This window comes from Perognathus longimembris, chromosome 17 (genome assembly GCF_023159225.1).
Source record: "Perognathus longimembris pacificus isolate PPM17 chromosome 17, ASM2315922v1, whole genome shotgun sequence".
Classification (NCBI taxonomy): Eukaryota; Metazoa; Chordata; class Mammalia; order Rodentia; family Heteromyidae; genus Perognathus; species Perognathus longimembris.
This window is the reverse complement of record NC_063177.1, coordinates 36,271,483-36,285,906: the sequence shown is the minus strand read 5'-3', so window position 1 is coordinate 36,285,906 and position 14,424 is coordinate 36,271,483. Positions and strand designations below refer to the sequence as shown.

The following is a 14,424-nucleotide window of genomic DNA, read 5'->3' as shown; positions in this document are numbered from 1 at the left end:
AGTCCTGGGGCTTGGACTCAGGGCCTGAGCACTGTCCCTGGCTTCTTTTTGCTCAAGGCTAGCACTCTGCTACTTGAGCCACAGCGCCACTTCTGGCCATTTTCTGTATATGTGGTGCTGGGGAATCGAACCCAGGGCTTCATGTATACGAGCCAAGCACTCTTGCCACTAGGCCATATCCCCAGCCCTGTCTTAACTTTCAATTGTACTGATCGAGAGAAAAAAAAAATCCAGGGGCTGGGGATATGGCCTAGTGGCAAGAGTGCTTGCCTCATATACATGAGGCCCTGGGTTCAATTCCCCAGCACCACATATATAGAAAATGGCCAGAAGCGGCGCTGTGGCTCAAGTGGCAGAGTGCTAGCCTTAAGCAAAAAAGAAGCCAGGGACAATGCTCAGGCCCTGAGTCCAAGCCCCGGAACTGGCCAAAAAAAAAAAGAAAAAAAATCCAAAATGAAATCCTATTTTGAAGTTATTTGGCTTCAGATGTTTGTGTATTTATTTACCTTTCAGAAAAGCTTCAACTGAGCTCAAAATTCAAACAGAATTCCAAAACCACCCTTCCTCAGAAGAAAACACTGGTGAGTTCCCTTCTCTTGACCTGTCTTCATACCCTGTGTCATGCTGAGGCTTGAGGGGTCTAATGGCACACACTGTGAGTACCACAGCTACATACAAACAAGACAAACATAGTCCCTCTGTTTATAAAAGTTCACAACTGGGGCTGGGAATGTAGCTTTGCTACGGTAGAGTGCTGGCCTTGCATGCATGAAGCCCTGGGTTTGAGCACTCAAGTGGTAGAGTGCTAGCCTTGAGCAAAAAGAAGCCAGAGACAGTGTTCAGGCCATGAGTTCAAGCCCTAGGACTGGCCCTCACCCTCCCCCCCCCCCCCAAAAAAAAGCTCACAACTGACTACAGCTTGTTGCCAACAATCCAAATGGCTAGAGTGGAAAATAAATTCCACTGGACATCAACATTAAGACTACTGAAGGGCTACTGCGTTTTGTATAATAACTTGTGAGTACATTAAACTCAGCAAGTAGAAACCATAGCACTGGCCTTTGGAGAGGTTCACACCTCAGCCATTTGGCTGTTTGCCTCTTTTCAAAGGAAGCTGCATTACTCTGCCATCTGCCCATGCTGAGGACGAGTCTCTCCAGTGCCAAGCACTGAAGAACGGCAGTACCCAAATGCACACATCTTGCGGAGGCCTTCTCACTTCAGCTCATCTTCTCCCCACCCCCGACATTTTGAAAAAGAAAAATCATAGTTCCTAGGCTCTAGAAAAAGAAAAACATCTGAATCTAAACTCAGGCAGAGCCATTTTAGTGTGCCAGGATGGTTTTTCTTGGCAAATAAGGGTGCCTCAGAGCTGGAAGCAAAGAAGTAAAAGGTCTAAGAGACTGAGAGGCTAATAATAAATACCTATGCTTCCTTCTCTTCAAGGAAATGCTGTCTAACTAAACATCCAAAACAGTTTATCTTAAGGATCCTAGCAACATTCTACTGGCAGTCATTTGTGGAAAAAAAAAAATCTAAGTGACATTAAAAGAGAAAGAGGAAAAAAAAGGAAATATTAACACAAAATTGAGGGTGGCATTGCATTTACCTAAGGGAGAAGCAAAATGTAATCAGGAAGCAACAGTTGAGACTTCAAAGGTATTCATAATAGTCTAAGAATTTGCCAAGTTTAATGGTAAGACCTAGGTATGTATTTGTTATTCATGTACATTTATTTTATATATCTTTTTGTTTATAGAAAACATCTGGAGGGGCTGGGGATATGGCCTAGTGGCAGAAGAGCTTGCCTCGTATACATGAGGCCCTGGGTTCGATTCCCCAGCACCACATATACAGAAAACGGCCAGAAGTGGCGCTGTGGCTCAAGTGGCAGAATGCTAGCCTTGAGCAAAAGGAAGCCAGGGACAGTGCTCAGGCCCTGAGTCCAAGGCCCAGGACTGGCCAAAAAAAAGAAAGAAAACATCTGGAATGATAAGCCTATTCTAAACTAATGTACTGTTTTTTGGAAGGCAACATGAGTGATATGGCTTCAGACAAATATTTTAAATTAATCTTCTGTATAGCATGCCCATGTTATTTATGCCTCCCCCATATCACTCTGACAATAGGTGAGATACAAAGTTAAGCCATTATAATTTTGCCAGTGGGCCACCTGTATCTTAGCAGCAGAAACATATGAGTGGTAGATTGGGATAGGATAGGATTTGGTGGGCTCCACAGGCTGGGGGATAGAAGGTCTTAAGCTAGAAGTCCTTTTGTGTCATCATCTGTGCCTCTACTTATCTCCACTGTCTGGCAACAATATTAGATAAAAGCAGTTATAAGTATAAACTAGACAGGACAATACCACATAGATATATCCACTGTCACTTTTCAAATTCCTTAAAACCCAAAATATAAACAATAAAATAGTAATGCCTTCCACTTTCTTGTCCATAGATTTCCTCTACCTCTACTGATGCCCTAAGACATATACATTGTTTTTTTCAAAGTAATTTCCAAACTAGGATGTCCAAATACTTGGTTGGACTTATGGCCCCAATATACCTTTTGCCCCTGTTCAAGAACACAGTGCCAAATCAGGCAGCCTGTGCCATTTCCAACACATCATAAGCCAGTGTCTGTCCATGTGCTACAGGCACAAAAACCATGTGTTCATTTTTAGTTCCAATACACAGACATCTGTGCAACAAGGTCAGATCCAAAATGCTACCATAAACCAGCTAAAAGAACCTATGGAAGGAACTTCCAGGGAAAAGCTAAGAGGCTTAGTCCAACTCCTAAAACCTTAGGAATGACATTGGCTGGGAGAATATTGAGATGTGAAAGGCACAAGACTCAAAGGGATAGAGATTTCTAAAGCCTGGGAACTAATTCTAAGAGAGCTACCAACCACAGCTACGTTGTAGAAAGACAGTTAAAAAGATCAACAGAGTGTAGACCCAAAACCCAAACAGCCAGAACTTCCTTACCATGCCATAAAATCATTTTTGGTCTTAGCATATCATGCTATAACACAAAAAGACTCCTTTAGATCTCAAGACCCACAGGAACAGTGAAAAAACTTAGAGCTGCGTGTCAATGGCCTATGCCTAGAATCCTAGCTACTTAGGAAGCTGAGAATGGAAGGATCACAACTAAGAGGCCAGGCAGAAAAATTTATGAGTCCCCTTTCTCAGCCGGTAGCTGGGCTCAATGAAGTGTGCCTGTCAACCTAAAATACACTGGAGGTACACTGCACCAGGCCATCCAAGCCAGGAAAGTTTCTAAGATTCCTTCTCAACAGAGGGAAGCTAGACACAGGGGTGCACACCTGTCATCTCAATAGCAACAGGAAGTCTACATAATAGGCAGATCGTGGTCCAAGAGCATGTCAAAAATAACAAGTACAAAACAGGGCTAGAGGCATGGTTTAGTGGCAGAGCATCTACTTAGCAAGCATGAAGCTCTCAGTTTGAACCCCAGTACCACTGAAAAATAAAATAAAAAGTTTCTCCTGTATGCCAGGCCTGTCTATGACAGCAGAGTCCCAAACTGATGCCAATATAGCCTGTCACCATCTAGAATTGTTTTTTTTTCTCCTAAAGAAATCACCATAGAACTGTCTCCATTTCTCCATCTTACAACTATGAAGACTGCCAGCAATAGCCTCAACTGTTGAATTCAGTAAAAACAAGTCTTGAAAAGAGAAAGAGAAAAAGGCACCTATTCCCAACCAAGTGTATTTATATGACAACTCAAAGGCATATCAATGCTGTTTCTCACCAAACCCAAAGACAACCAGCTCAACATATGTGAAATAGATAAGGGACGTCCACTGGTTTTCCTGAAATAGCAAAGCTCTATATTACATTGAGGCCCACAGGCATCAAGCCCAGCTCTCCAAATTACAACATATGTGTGGTATAAGGCCTAGCCTAGTTCCTAAGAATAGAAACCTGATTAATTGGCAGGCTCATTTCTTACTTCACTTAAAAAGCGTTCTCTAAGCTAACATGTACATCCTTTAAGGGTCAGTAATATCCAAAGAGGTCCACTTGGTAGACCCAAGAACATCTGAAAGGAAGTCAAGTTTTGCTTATTGTTAAGAGATAGTAAATGCTAAGTCTTATAAAATGCTAGGAAGTACTTTCTAGTCAGTAGCTGTGGAAAAGGTAGGCAGTAAAGACAGATATTGAGAAGGGCAAAGAGAATTATGCCTAGAGGTTATTATAAATGCCCAAATTATACAGCAAAGAGAGCAGAAGCCCATAATTAACTCCAACCAACAGTAAGAAGGAAGACACACACCCTTTGGCAAAAGACTGAAACTTCTCACTGCTTCAAGGTCCTACCAATCAGGAGAATTAGCTAAAAATCCAAACTCATCCTTTCTCTCAACAAGAAAGACTTGTGTGGAGGTACAGATCCACAAAAATCACACCTACCCTAGCCAGACTTACCAAGTTCCTCACAGCTATAAGGCTGCCAGCAAGACTGGCACGTAGTAAGCTGTGGAAAAGCTAACAAGTAGCACCAAATCCTAAGCACAGAAAAAAATTACCAATTTAGTTTTATTACTTCTCTTCCTAAAGGCACAAAAATGTTCCATCCATATTTCTTTTATTCATTCTATTTCTATAGGAATAGGAACACGATAGTTATCTGTCCCATTTTATGGATGAAACAGGAAAGTATAAAGACAAATTTGGCCTCCATCTTATAGCTAATGTTGGAGTTCTAAATAGAATCTAGACTTTCACATTCTTTATACAACATGCTGCCTCCAAATACCAGTCAGCCAAACATTTACACACAAATGCCTAGCTCTTCTCCAATTCATCAGAAAAAACCCTTGGACCAAAAAATGTAATTCTCCAGTGCCCTGAACTAAGCTTCTTTGCAGAGGTAGAGCCCAATTTGCTCTGCAGCAAAAATCTGTATTGTGCTTAGTGTGAAGGCTGGTAACAGAGCAGCCAATGACCATTAAATTCTGCTTCCAAAGGCAAAATACCGTATAATGTTTTATGCCTTTTCCTCTTCTTAATCTACTAAATGGAACAGCTAATTTCATGCCATACCTCATATTTTTCATCTCTGGAGTCTTAGACCAAATCCTGGTCAATATGAAACAAAAGTAGGGCAAACCACAAGAAAATTAGCAATCTATCCTATGTTATTATCCCACACTTCATTCCTGCCTTCATTCCTCCCGTCTGGTGAAAATTCCATCTGTATTGGTAAATGGAGCATCAAATACAGAGCCTAACACACACACACACACACACACACACACACAACTTTTTTAGCAGCCACACACTTTTTAAGACCTGAGTTCTCAGCATGAGTTCATCAGGAAACCAATGGAGAATATGGACCTACCTGAAGGGACAACACATTGATTTCTTTATGGAGTTTGGATTTGGCCTGATCCCCAAGAGAAACCCATGGCACAGCTGTTCAGAAAGGGCAACAAACTAAATGGAGTGCACACTTGCCTCTTGGAACATCAAAATGCCCATGAGAAGTCATGGGTGAGTGGTTCAAGCCCAGGTTCAACTGGGGAGCTTTGTAAAATTCAAAATTCTTTGGCTCCAAACATACAAATCTTTTCAAGAAGCTGCACCAGTGATTCTAGTGCACAGCAAGGTTATCAATATATATGATTTTACCTGTTCTTTAGCCTTGGTTTGGGGAGAGAGAGAAGAAGGGAGGGAAAGAAAAGAGAATTCATCATATAAGCTACATCAAAACCAAGACTGACCCTAGTGTTTTCAAGACCCATTCAGAACTACAATCCACAATGGCAAGTCTCATCAAAGAAAGTCACACTTCACTGACACAAAACTTGGTTGGTTTAGAAACTTGACAGCTTTCTAAGCCAATACTACTGATCTCACTGAATGTCAAAATCAGTTCACCTTTTAGGAATTCAAGCAAAAAACAAAAATCCTCGACGTCTAAGTTTGAATTTTCATTCATTGGTCTTAATATCTAAGTTTGGAATTTTCATTAATTGGCCTAGAGTACTGACATGTACCAACCAACATCCATACTTCATTCACATTTAGAAGAATTTTTACATAGGTTTCAGAGAGAGCAAGCAAAGCTATTTTCTATTCCCATAGGCAGTGGTCAGCACAGAGGCTTTAGATAGCAAGTACATATAAGGTTAAAAAAAAAACAAAACACAGAAAACCTAGGAAAGCATTAAAACCAAATTTAAGATGCCCAACTGACGGATGTCCTAAACTACATAAAGTCCTTAGGCCACTTGCATCAGCAAGTGAGGTGCAGGTCCACAGAAAAACAAGCAAGGTAATCAACACCAGCGTTTTGACTCAAGAGCATGTCCAGCAATCTCCCTGTGGAGGTCATGGTACAGACAGACACCTTGGAAAAACGCAAAAAGTGAGGCCAGGATGGGGGTGGGCAGATGGTTTCAAATGTTGCCAACCAGCAGAGAAGTGTCACGGAGTGTGAACTCTCTAGGAGTGAAAACTGTTTCCACAATTAGCTCTTGATCTGAAAGCAAGATGTCACCACCTTTAGCCTCAAGTCGGCCTCTTCGCAGACCATGAGAACTGTTAGGATTGTGCTAACAGGAAGAAGGAAAAACAGTGGGGGGGGGGCGGGGAACAAAACATTTTTTTTTTTTTAAAGCAAGCTGGTGGCCTGCACCCCCCACTCCCAGACGGTCTCACCTCCCCGAGTCCAGCTCCCGGCCCACAGAGCCTCCCATGTCCGTCAGGCTCGCAGCAGAAGCGGCCAGCTCTCCACAAGGCCTCTTGCCGGTGCCATCCCCACCTCCCGAGCCACCGTTGCAGCTCTTGGTGCGAAAGAGGCGACTGAGGCGGATTTTGAAGGAACCCTTCCGAGAAGGGCCCGCGTGGGGCCGGAGGGGCCCTGGAGGCAGCGGCGGCGGGGGAGGTTGCGGTTGCTGCTGCTGCTGCTGCTGCTGCTCCCCTCGATGCAGGCGCCCTGAGGGGACCAAGTCCTGCAGCGGGAAGGGCGCCGGAGGTAATTCGGGGCCCGGGGGCTGCAGCAGGAGCCGGCTGCCCCCTCCTCCTCCACGGCCCGGGCTGCTGAGCTCCTCTTCCGAGCAGCTGTTCGTCTCCAGGCTCTCGGCCTCCGATTCCAAGCCTTCCAGGACCAGCAGCGCGTCGCTCGTTTCAGTGGGGTCCTCCCCGGCCTGCGGGGCGGCAGCCGGCGGCTGGGGCTGCGGAGGGGGCGGCTGCGGGGGGCACGGGCACGGACAGCAGCCCCCGCTGACCGTCTTGACCCCCGGCCCCGCCGGCTGCCCGAGCCCCAGAGCCGCTAACTGTGCCTCTAGTCCAGCGACCGGGCCCCAGGACCGCTCGAGCGCCAAGCCCGGCGGCAGGGCCTTGGGGTCCAGGGCACAGCGGTGCCGGGGACACAGCAGTTCCGAGGGTCCCGGCTCCGGAGCCGCCTCCGCGTCCTCCTGCTCCGGCGGACGACCCACGTTGCGGAACACCATCAGCTGCGGCGGCCGGGAGCCCCGCGGGCCGGGCCGCGCGAGGAAGGGGGGCGGCGGGGGGCCATGGCTCGGGGGCGGCGGCGGTGGGCCTGGCTCGGGGGCCGCCTCGCCATAGCCGAGGAGGCGGCTTAGGACACGGTACGAAGCGGCCGCCGCCGCCGCCTCGCCATCCCGGAGCTCGGCCCCCTGCATCTGGGAGAGGGAGGGAGGGAGGGAGGGCGGGCGGCTGGGAGCCGGGCTGGGGTGGGGACTAGGCCGGGGCTCCGCCGGAGCCCCGCCCGCCGCGGCCCCCGGAGCGACAACGCTAACGGCCGCCTCGGCCTCAGCCTCATAGAGGGGGGCGGGGGGGCGCGCGGAGCCCAGCGCGAGCCCAGGCCGCGCGCCGCCGCCGCCGCCGCCGCCGCCGCCACCGCCGCCGCCGCCGCCGACGGAGGACCCACCCCCCGAGGTAGCGTCACTTCCGGGAGAAGTGGCCACGCCCCTCTCCTGGGGCGTGCGGCGCTGGCTTCCACTGCGCGTGACGTCGCGCGCATCGGGCCGCCATTGGCCCGAAGCTGGGTCTGTGCCCACGTCGGTCTCCGGCCTCGACCCCTGCTTTTCACTTCCTGGGCACCCAGGCCCCGACCAGTCGACTCTGTGGAGTGGGGAGAGGCTCTGGGTTTCTGACAGACAGCTCTGGCCTGGACAGTTACCTGGGGTTCTGGTCCAGCCGATGCCACTTGAGATGTGTGTCTTGGACCAGTCACTCTGTGAATCTCCTCCTGGCATTCACTCAACTATGGAAATGTCTGCACGAATAGTGTTTCCTGATAATGTGTTTAAGAACCAGCTCTGTCTACGAAAGGGAATGTGTGTGAATAGAGGTTCATATATTGACCGTAAATTGTGTTGATATAAAGGTCGCGTAGACCACAATTACTAAATGATAAAATATATTAGGTAACAAATTCCACATCACTAATTGCCATAGAGTGCTTTCGGTGATTTTGTGGTGCTAGGGACAGAACCTAGAGCCTCATACACAATAAACAGGAACTCAACTACTAGGCTACATTTTTAACCCTGTAGTCTAACTGGTTACAAGTAGCCAAGGAGTATAATTGAGAGAAGAATATTGGTATTTTCCTCTGTTAATGACAGGTGAAAGTGAAAAAGCAAATGACAGACTTAGATTGTCAGTGACAGGAGGCAGGAGGAGACTTCTTTGCTAAATCAGAAAAGTTTTCAAGGGGCTGGGGATATGGTAGAGTGTTTACTTCAAATATATGAAGCCCTGGGTTTGATTCCTCAGCACCACATAAACAGAAAAAGCCAGAGGTGGCCCTGTCGCCCAAGTGGTAGAGTGCTAACCTTGAGCAAAAAGAAGCCAGAAACAGTGCTCAGGCCCTGAGTTCAATCCCCAGGACTGGCAAAAAACATTTTTTTCAAATATTAAAAAAGTATTTTCTCAATTTTATGCTAGTCATAATGTGACAGCTACAGACATAACACATAAACTCTAAATCTGAAGTCTTTTTTTTTTTTTTTTTTGCCAGTCCTGGGGCTTGAACTCAGGGCCTGAGCACTGTCCCTGACTTCTTTTTGCTCAAGACTAGCACTCTGCCAACTTGAGCCACATCACCACTTCTGGCCTTTTCTATATATGTGGTGCTGAGGAGTCAAACCTAGGGCTTCATGTATACAAGGCAAGCACTCTTGCCACTAGGCCATATTCCCAGCCTTAAATATGAATTCTTAACATTGCCCCTTTCATTATTGGGCTTGAACTTGATCTATTCCTTGGTTATCAGGCATTACTATTGCTGAGCTACACCTTCAGCTCTATTTTTTGTGAGTTTTTTTTTTGCCAGTCCTGGGGCTTGGACTCAGAGCCTGAGCACTGTCCCTGGCTTCTCTTTGCTCAAGGCTAGCACTCTGCCACTTGAGCCACAACCCCACTTCTGACTGCTTTCTATGTATGTGGTGCTGAGGAATCGAACCCAGGGCTTTATGTATACGAGGCAAGTACTCTTGCCCCTAGGCCACATTCCCAGCCCCTACTTCTGGCTTTTTCTATATATGTGGTGCTGAGGAATCAAACCCAGTGGACTTCATGTATGTGAGGCAAGCACTCTATCACTAGGCCATATTCCCAGCCCTCTGATGCCATTTTTAACAGGCGTGAGTTATTTTTGAGATGGGGTTTCCTCTGGATATTATCTGTCTGTTAAGCTTCTTAGGAAGGGTGAAAAGCAGATACCACCTTTACCAGGATTCTTTTGAGAAGGGATCTTGTGAACTTTTCTGCCCATGCTGGGTCTGCACCCAAGTAGCTACTTGGGTTTCCTAAGTAGCTAGGGATTACAAGCGAGAGCCATCAGCACCAGGCTCATTGCTTGCTTATATCTCAGTCATAAGTATAACAAGTCAGGCACTGATTTGTAGCACTTTCCCAGTGGCTGATTCCCATCCACCTGACCTTTGTAGACAGAGTTAAGAAGAAATGGATTGTAACAAATCCTTCATAATGGAGTAGTCTACCCATGGTGCTATATTGGATGTAAGTAACCCAAGTGCATAGGTACAATTATTAGTAAGCAATGGGTTTGGGGAATTTATTACATTTGTTTTTTTTTTGGCCAGTCCTGGGCCTTGGACTCAGGGCCTGAGCACTGTCCCTGGCTTCTTCCCGCTCAAGGCTAGCACTTTGCCACTTGAGCCACAGCGCCGCTTCTGGCCGTTTTCTGTATATGTGGTGCTGGGGAATCGAACCTAGGGCCTCGTGTATCCGAGGGAGGCACTCTTGCCACTAGGCTATATCCCCAGCCCACATTTGTTGTTTTTGTTTTCCAGAACTGATGGCCAAACTCAGGGCCTTGGACTTGGCTAGGCAAGTACTCTTCCATAGAGCTAAATCTCCAACTCCATATTGCGTGATTTTTTTTGTAGGACTTGTACATGCTAGGCAAAACATTCTGTCACTGAAATGTGCCCCTTCCTCTCTAAGTTTGCATAACTTAATTTTTAAAATATTTATTGTCAAACTGATGTACAGAGAGGTTACAGTTTCATGCGTTAGGCATTGGATACATTTCTTGTACTGTTTGTTACCTCCTCCCTCATTCCCACCTCCCCCTTTCCCTCTCCCCCCATGAGTTGTTCAGTTGATTTACACCAAACAGTTTTGCAAGTATTGCTTTTGTAGTCGTTTGTCTTTTTATCCTGTGTCTCTCAATTTTGGTATTCCCTTTCACTTTCCTAGTTTCAATACCAGTATACACGGTTTCCAATGTACTCAGATAAGATACAGTGATAGTGCAGGTACAACCACAAGAAGGGGATACAAGAGGATCATCAAGGGCTGGGGATATGGCCTAGTGGCAAGAGTACTTGCCCCGTATACATGAGGCCCTGGGTTCAATTCCCCAGCACCACATATATAAAAAATGGCCAGAAGTGGCGCTGTGACTCAAGTGGCAGAGTGCTAGCCTTGAGCAAAAAGAAGCCAGGGACAGTGCTCAGGCTCTGAGTCCAAGCCCCAGGACTGGAAAAAAAAAAAAAAAGAGGATCATCAACAATAGAAGCTACGGTTGTGTAACTTAATTTTAAATAGTGGTTATGTTTAACAACTAGCCTATAAAATTCCAGACATTTTAACAATTGACTTTCGCAAGCTAGTATGAACCTGTTCAATAGCACCATTAGATCTCAGCGTTTTCATCTGTAAAATGGAGAAAATACTTTACTTGGCAGGGATGCTATAAAGATCAAATAAGATCAAGGTCTTCATGGGAAGGAGGAGAGCCTGAAGATGAGAAGCCCAAATAAAACTCATTCCAGTTGTCCCTGAGGGAGATATTGAGGTTCCCAAGGGATTAGGAAGATGGACCACTCAGCAAAACCTAGAAGTTTAAGTGTCTAAGCCCAAATTGAGCGGAAAGCTGGAGGTCTACTGAGTCCTGCAGCTATAGAGACCTTTTCAAAGAAATGTTCATCCCATTGTTCTTAGGCTAAGTACAGAACTCCTTAAGGAGGCCTGTGAGAGGCCCCAGGTGATCTTATCCCCTCTCTGTTACACTGTGGCCATTTCCCACATATATGGACATTGCATAAGCTATTTTCCCCTCTATCACATCCCTTCCTTTTCCCCCAGTATTAGAGATTTAACCCAGGCCTTATACATGCTCAGCCAGCACCTGAATATTAAGCCATATCCCCAGCCCAGCCATTTCCCCTTCTTGGAAGACTTTTCCTTCTATCTGTACTTAGCAAACTGCTGTTTTTCATTCGGTTTGAACTCTGTCCTTACAACATCAAGGAGATCTCTTTGCCTGGGCCCTTCCTACTCACTGAGCCTGAGGACCACTCCTTTGTTGCATTTAATTGCCCACATGTGATTGGTTAAAGTCTGTCTTCCATACTAAGCTGTAAATTCTGTGAGGAAGCCAGCCTTGCTGGCTTTCTGTTCTCATAGACTCCCAGAGCCAAAGATTGTGGCCTGACCCAGAAGTAGGCCCTTGATACATAAATGTGGGCTGTTGTACAACTTTAAACCTCTTACAAGGTTCCTAGTGCAAATTCATTCCTAATTCTATGAAACAGAATAGCCCTCAGCCAAGTACAGTGGCTCACATCTTCGTCTCAGCTACTCAGAAGGCAAAGACCAAAACAGTTGCTTTTGGAAGCCAGACAGGGGGAAAGTTAGCAAGATCTTATCTCAGTCAGTAACCTGGGAGTTGTGCCATGTGCCTGTGATCCCAGCTATGCAGGAAGCACAGGTAGAAGGGTGGCCTCTGAGGGCAATCCTGGAAAAATACACTAGATGCTATTTGAAGAAAACAAACTAAAATCAAGTAATAGATTGCCTAGCAAATGACAGGTCCTGAGTTCAAACCTCATATGTCATTCCCCTCCCCCTAAAAAAAAAAACATTAACAGACTTCCTCAAGTGCAATGAAACAACCTAAATCTCAATAAGCCATTTAGCTAAAGTTATTTGGTTCAAAATCAGCTGCTTGAGGATGCAATTCTCTATCACCTCTCTCCCAAACTACTTCTCAGACTCTACTCATGTAGAAAAAGAAAAGAAAAGAAAAGTTTCTATAGTGCCATAAAGCAGTCAAAGGTCTAAAGAGGACAACCTCCCAACATCCCTAGCCCCTAGCTCTCTAGCCCCAGAAATTATTTTATGAAGGCCAGGTTTGTGGCTCTGCAGCGCCCTCTGCTGTCCAGTCACATCCTTGGCATCCCACAAGATACAGAGTGGTAGTTTAACTTGCACAGAGATCATCAAAGTACATGCAACATCTTTGTAAGACCGGACAAGGAATGCCTTCTTTCTCTGCTCTCCTAATTTTCCAGTCCTATAACCTAAGTCTTGAGGGGTGGGAGGAAACATTGAAAATTAAGCTCTGAGAAAAGATGGATTTTTGTGTTTGTTGAGCTGATTTTATAAAAACATTCCTGCAAGCTGAGTGCATTGGTGTAGTTGGGAGGCTGAGGTAAGAGGATCACCTCAGTTCCAGGGCAATTGGAGCTACATAGCAAAGCCCTCTCATCCAGGCACTGATGGCTTGTGCCTGTAATCCTAGCTACTCAGGAGGCTGAGACCTGGAGGATCATGATTCAAAGCTAGATTGCAAAGAAACATCTGTGAGACTCCATCTCCAATTAACCAGTAAAAAGACTGGAGGCATGGCTCAAGTGGTAGAGCATCGCCATGGATGAAAAAGCCGACTGCGAGCTCAAAGCCCCGAGTTCAAGACCCAGTACTAGAAGAAAAAAATATTCCCTGCAGTGTTAGAGCTTTAGTTGGAAATTTTATAAAAAGCAACTTAGAGACTCTAAAGTTCTGAGGTTCATTTAGCCATTCTACAATGGGCAATGTTTGGGCAATGAGATCTACAGTTTCTGCCCCTCTGGACTTTGTGACTGGTCAGATTTGATTTTAATTATGCCGTGACCTGGCTGTATTAACAAGAATACATAATTGAGCTTCTCTACACAGTTAGGCATTATTAGGAAAGAGGTAAGAAGGATATTGCTCGAGCTGAGAGATTTGAGACTAGCATGGATATAGTAAGCATGACTATCTTAAAAATAATAATTAACATAGCTGAAGCCAGGTGATGGTGGTTCATACTTGCAATCCTAGTTACTCAGGAGGCTGAAATCTAAACTATCTCTGTTTAAGCCCAACCCAAGCAGAGAATTCTTTGAGACTGTAACCAAAATAACCAACTAAAAGAGAGTTAGCAGTGTGGTTCAAGTGGTAGAGCTCAAGCAGGCTGAGCAAGCTTAAGGCCCTGAGTTCAAATTTCAGCACTTTCAGGCAATATATTTTGTATTTAGCTGGAAGAAGTAGCTGGCATGCAGCACTTTGTAGTTGTATTAGTAGCATAATTAGCTTTGTATGACTCACTCTCTCTTTGTGTGTGCTGGTTCTATGGCTTGAATTTATGGCCTAGATACCATCTCTGAGCTTTTTTTGCTCAAGACCATAGCACTCTACCATTTGAGCCACAACTCAAGCTTTTTGGTGGTTAATTGGAGATGAGTCATAGACTTTCCTGTCCTGGCTTGCTTCAAACTGTGACCCTCAGATCTCAGCCTCCTGAGTAGCTGGGATTACAGGTGTGAGCTACTGGATCCGGGCTCCAGTCTGACTTTTTATATTCATAAAATCCCAAGCTAGGGCTGAGAATGTGGCTTAGTGGTAGAGTACTTGCCTAGCATGCATGAAGCCCTGGGTTCGATTCCTCAGCACCACATAAACAGAAAAGGCTGGAAGTGGTGCTGTGGCTCAAGAGATAGAGTGCTAGCCTTGAGCAAAAAGAAGCCAGGGACTGTGCTCAGGCCCTGAGTTCAAGCCCCAGGACTGGCAAAAAAAAATCCCAAGCTAAAAGGCAATACTTCTGTGTGTGTGCATGTGTGTGCACGTGCGCACT

At 45.9% G+C, this 14,424-nt stretch overlaps 1 protein-coding gene across 3 annotated transcripts in view; it reads right to left on the bottom strand.

Moving 5' to 3' along the window:
* Socs7 (suppressor of cytokine signaling 7) overlaps positions 1-7,835 on the bottom strand; it is a 34,254-nt gene extending 26,419 nt beyond the window's left edge. For 2 of the 3 annotated variants that reach the window (XM_048365386.1, XM_048365388.1), the window contains exon 1: positions 6,705-7,835. In XM_048365386.1, the coding sequence (XP_048221343.1) occupies positions 6,705-7,690 (986 nt within the window). In that variant the 5' untranslated portion in view covers positions 7,691-7,835. The remainder of the gene's footprint in view (positions 1-6,704) is intronic. The other variant, XM_048365387.1, reaches the window with a different exon arrangement.
* Positions 7,836-14,424: the final 6,589 nt, after the last annotated feature.